Raw genomic sequence first — 5053 nt, forward strand, 5'->3', positions numbered from 1 at the left:
GTGTCTGTGGGAGCTCCGGTACCGCCTTGGTCTGTGGTGGCCGTTGCGAGGCCTAATTACAGGCTCTGTTCAACTGCTTTGTCTTTCTTTAAGGCTTCGGTTAGCTGTGTTTTGTGCTAAACCCCGGAGCAGGGCGGGCTGTTGCTCGCTGTGCCGCGGCTCAGCCCGTCGCGCCAGTGCTGGGCCTAAGGAGCGTGTCACCCGCTTTTACGGGGGGCAGCGGCCCGCCGAGCTCACCAACAACTTTCCTTCAGGGGCTCTTCCTTCTAGAAGTCTTCTGATGCCTCTTACAGTATTTTAGAATTGTGAGGCACCCAGGCTTAACGTTAAAAAACAGAGGAGCTAGATCGTATCAGTGCAAACTCCTATGTTACTCTAGTGCTTATGGGTATGTAATTTGAAAATTATTTAACCTGGGGGAGCAAAAAAGCTTCCTAACCCACTATGTGAACAAAGCTGAAATATATACTCAAATAACTGGCTTTTAAAGCCAAATAAACTTTACATAGAAAGCTGATTCTCTATAGTGTTGTTTTAGAAGAGTATCCACTCACAGTGAATTGAAATAGGAAGTTCTCTTACTTGAGAATTTGAAGTATGCTGCATTTGTTTTGCTTCCAGTGCTGAACAGCTTGGCTTGGCACCCTGTCTGCTTGATGTTGAGACCTCCTTGATTATCACGCCTGCCTTACGGCTTTCAAACCTTCTCTCATTAGCATTAGCCTGGTAACTGTTTAACACTGTTTACCATCTGAGCTAACGGTGGCTTGTTCTGGACCCTTTATCCTGGGTAAAGTTTGAAGACTGCCCTTTGTTATTGCTACCTTAAAGTCTCCATTCTAGCCAGATATAATTGTGGTTTACCCCAGACTGAAGACATAAGGGATAGAGTAGTTCTGTGTGTTACGGTGACCTATTGTAGACCAAAGTGTTTTCACTGTTGCCTTTTCCTTGCAGAAACACAAATGGCTTTTCCTTCAAAGAAACAATGTGTCAGCAAAACAGCAGATCTAGAGTTCAACAAAGATCCCAGTTTTAACTTTGGCTCAAACATTCCAACAGATGGTATCTTCAAAGCTACAAACCAAGGGTAAACGAAAGCAAAATATTGATGGATTGTATTACTTGGCAAATGTCTTGAAGATGGCTTAGCACGTAGAGTTTTGTCAAACTGACTTAGTAATCCGCAAGAATGCGTTGATCTTCTGGTAACTGTATTTTACCTGTCTTTTAAGGTTGCCTAAATCTGCCAAGAAAGTGGAACCACCCTCAAAGAAGACAGCTACAAGAGGGTACGTTTCTGCGAACTTCTATTAGTTTCAGTCATGCAGTAATGTTCCCTCTTGCTGGGTTATGATGAGCTCTTACCCATCTACAGCTTTCTTCCCAAGTTTGCTGATTAAAGCTTTTGGTCAGAAACAAGAGCAAGTGCTTCAAAAAAGGGCATGTTTGTGGAAGTTAAAGAGAAGGTGTATAATACTGATATTTTTGCCTCTAAATCTTTGATGTTTGACTCTACAGGCTTCCCAACAGATACAAACTAGAAGCAGAGTTGAAGACCAAGAATCAGCTGTTAGAAACAGCCAAACAACAGCTGTACACCAAACTAGCAGGAGCGCAGGTAAGGAAAGGATGGGCTGGGAAATAAATCAATCATTGAGTAAGTCTTCTATCATGGAATCATAGAATGGTTTGGGTAGGAAGGGACCTCAAAGCCCCCCCAGTCCCCCCCCCTGCCACAGGCAGGGACACCTTCTACCAGCCCAGGTTGTTCCAAGCCTTATCCAGCCTGGCCTTGGACACTCCCAGGGATGGGGCATCCACAGCTTCTCTGGGAAACTGTCCCAGTGCCTCCCCACCCTCTCTGGGAAGAATTTCTTCCTGATACCTAATCTAAATCTCCCCACTTTCAATTTAAACCCCTTAGCCCTTGTCCTGTCACTCCCTGCCCTTGGAAAAAGTCCCCCCCAGCTTCCCTGTAGCCCCCTTCAGGCACTGGGAGGCTGCAATAAGGTCTCCCCAGAGCTTTCCCTTCTACAGGTTGAACAAGCCCAATATTCTGACCCTTACAGTGACCAGGGACCTCGTTCTTTTCTGAGTATTTAATGCAGAGCTCAGTTTATAGAAGCTTATGTTTCTTTGTGTCCTCTTGCATCATATTTTTGCCTAATCTTTTAGTGCCTTTGTATTCTTCTGCAAGTTTTCTCGTGTCTCCTCAACACCGGTGAGGCCAAACCTGGAGTATTGTGTCCAGTTCTGGGCTCCTGGTGCAAGAGAGACATGGACGTACTGCAGAGTCTAGCAAAGGGCCATTAAGATGGTTGAGGGTCTGGAGGAAAGGCTGAGAGAGCTGGGACTGTTCAGTGGGTTCTTTTCAAAGAGATTTGACTTTCTTGAATCGAGTAGTGATTCATAATTGGCACCTCATTGTTCACCACCTCTTACAGACTACTCTAGGACACACTTAGCACCATTTCTGTCATGTGCCAGAGGCCCTGCTGGTAACCTTCAGCGGTAAAAACTCACTTTATTTCCTAGTTCTCAGCCAGTTACTTATCTGTGAGATGATCATTCCTCTTACCTCACAGCTTGATATCCCTAGGAGCCTTTGAGACCTCCTGTGAAGTGTTCAAAAAGCTTCTGACACTATCAGCTGGATCACCCTAATCCACATGCTTACTGATTCTCTCGGAGAATTGCTTTCAGCTTGTGAGGTTGATCAGCTTATCCGATTGCCTAGTAATATCTGAGCTGTGTAGGGAAAGTTGCTTAAAGATTCCACGATGCCCTTTTCTTCCCAATGTTTACATGCTCTTCAATGCATCCAACCCTCGGATTATTTATATGTGTTAGAGGGAGCACATGACAACACATGCTAGCACTGCCTAGAAGGAATTTATCCTTAGGATCAAATGTTCCTAGTAATTGCTGTGACGTGGATATGATAAATGTATTAGTCCTGTCAAGAAGCAGGAATAAGGGCCTGCAACAGACTAATTTGCTGTGGTGGTAGAGACAGGACGACAAGATCTGCTTCTTGGTGCTACTGGCGCAGCTGTTAAGCCATTAGCATCATGCGCAGTATTACTGACGCGTGAGAAGAAAATCTCCCTGGCAACTTGCTTCGCTTACAACCCATTTTAATGACAGGGCACTATAAAGGAGTTAAAGGAGGAGAATGAAGGCCTGGTACAAGAAATTGAGAAGCTCAAGAAATTTCAGGAGACTTGCATGGTGATTTTGGAGAGCAGAAACATTGATCCTGGTAAGGACTGTGCATTTTGCATACCGTTCTGGTACTCATTCTTCAGAAGGCTTTCCCTGTTGTGACTGTTCATGAGACACTTGGACTCTGCTTCCTTGCTAAGATACCGTTCCGGTACTCATTCTTCAGAAGGTCTTCAGAAGGCTTTCCCTGTTGTGACTGTTCATGAGACACTTGGACTCTGCTTCCTTGCTAAGGAAATACTGCTCTAACTCCAGGGGATTTGTTTTTCTAGCTTAACAGAAAAAGCTGCTTCCTGTAGCAGGCCCCGTCCTGGATAAACTAATAATAATTTAATCTTTCTTGCTGTAGAAATTTACTTTGTAAAGCTGTGAGGTCTTACAAGGAAAGTTATCTGTATATGAGAGGTTCACTAACGCATCTCATGACTTAGTCACAGGCAGCAGCATTTTGGAGGAAGAAGAAAAGGCGCAGGAATTCCAGAATCAGACAAGGGTAAGAAAGTTTTGAAATGGCAATAGGAGTTAAACGGGCTCTGAGGGCTCTGTGTGCCACTGCTGCCCTTTTCCACTGATGTTGTGGAAACAGCTGCCGAGACTTGCATTCATTTGCATTATATTAACCTATTTTCCTTTTGGCTCTTTAGCTGTTAACTGGGAAACTTATAGAAGAATTGAGGCTATTTAATCAAACCACTGCGAAAGAAAAGGAGATGCTTCAGGTAAGACTGTGACTTTGGCTCAACCAGGTGTTGACCCCCCCAGTGCTGAGATTCTGAAGGTTATTTTGCTCCTCCCAATCCCACTCTGTTCTCCAAATGAACTAGAGAGTGAAAGCCTGCAGTATTATCTTTTTAGCTAGAAATACACGTGCGTGAAGGAAACGGTGTTACTCCCCTTCTACACAGAGGGCTTAAAGCCAAGTTTAAGGGGAAGGAATACTAATTCTTTCTTGGGCATTTCATGTTGAATTCTTCACTTGAACCTAAACAAGGAAGAAGTGACATTAATGACCGATAGCTCAGGTTAGACTGAATCCGTTTCAAAGTCAAGGTGGCCATTAGTTCTGGAAGTGGAGCTGTCTCGTCTCAGACCAGCTCCTCGGGAGGTTTCAAGACTGACAGGTGGTTGTTAGCAGAGCACTGATCCACCCTTCTGGCTCTCATGCTGGAATTTGGAAGGCTTGGTCTGACTTGGAGGGTGTTGCAGACCACTTAAGAAGTGTGCAGGCACCAGCAGCTTCAATAATATTGTCTGTATACGGACCAAAATAGCAATGAAACTACAGTTCTACAATTCTTGGTTAGAAGTTTAAGAGCTATTTAATGAAATCACTGCTCTGTAAGACTTCCTAAACTACAAATGGCCATTTTCCGCAAGGAACCAAGGTAAATGACATCCCAGTCCGGGTAGACTAGTCTCAGTTGAGCAGGTAAGACCCTGCCAAAGCATCCAAATGCTTTAGTTGGAGCTGCTTTAGAACTTGCCGTTGTTTTTCACTACTTGTGGTGTTGGTAAAACGTGTGCTCTGACTTCACACAGACAGCGGTTGCTAAGTGGAAATCGGCAGAAGAAGGGAGACAGCAGTCCCTGAAGAAGCATTCCTCCTTCCAAGCAGAAATTAGGGAATGTTCGGCCGTGCTTGATGAGCTGGAGCTGCTCCTGGCTGCGTGAGGCACGAGGATGGACTGTACTGCCTCTGGTTTTTTATGTCTTACTCCTAGTTCGGTGATCACCGCTTTTCTTGGTGGTGAAGTTCGGTGGACTGCAGCCCGCGGGACGCTGCTCCGGTGGGACAGCGCCTGCCAGGGTGGGCACGGGAGGGATG

The 5053-nt window shown here is 45.1% G+C and overlaps 1 protein-coding gene across 1 annotated transcript; it reads left to right on the forward strand.

Moving 5' to 3' along the window:
* Positions 1 to 957: 957 nt before the first annotated feature.
* Positions 958 to 5035, forward strand: KNSTRN (kinetochore-localized astrin/SPAG5 binding protein; the record flags this gene model as incomplete). The annotated part of the gene is made up of 8 exons (XM_010148526.1): positions 958 to 1090; positions 1236 to 1292; positions 1522 to 1621; positions 3151 to 3265; positions 3660 to 3721; positions 3873 to 3947; positions 4768 to 4895; positions 4950 to 5035. Coding segments are annotated over 8 exons (756 nt in total), but the record flags the coding sequence as incomplete, so codon positions are not given.
* Between the last annotated feature and the right edge of the window lie 18 nt (positions 5036 to 5053).

The sequence above is a fragment of the Eurypyga helias genome, unplaced genomic scaffold (genome assembly GCF_000690775.1).
Source record: "Eurypyga helias isolate BGI_N326 unplaced genomic scaffold, ASM69077v1 scaffold15623, whole genome shotgun sequence".
NCBI classification, from domain to species: Eukaryota; Metazoa; Chordata; class Aves; order Eurypygiformes; family Eurypygidae; genus Eurypyga; species Eurypyga helias.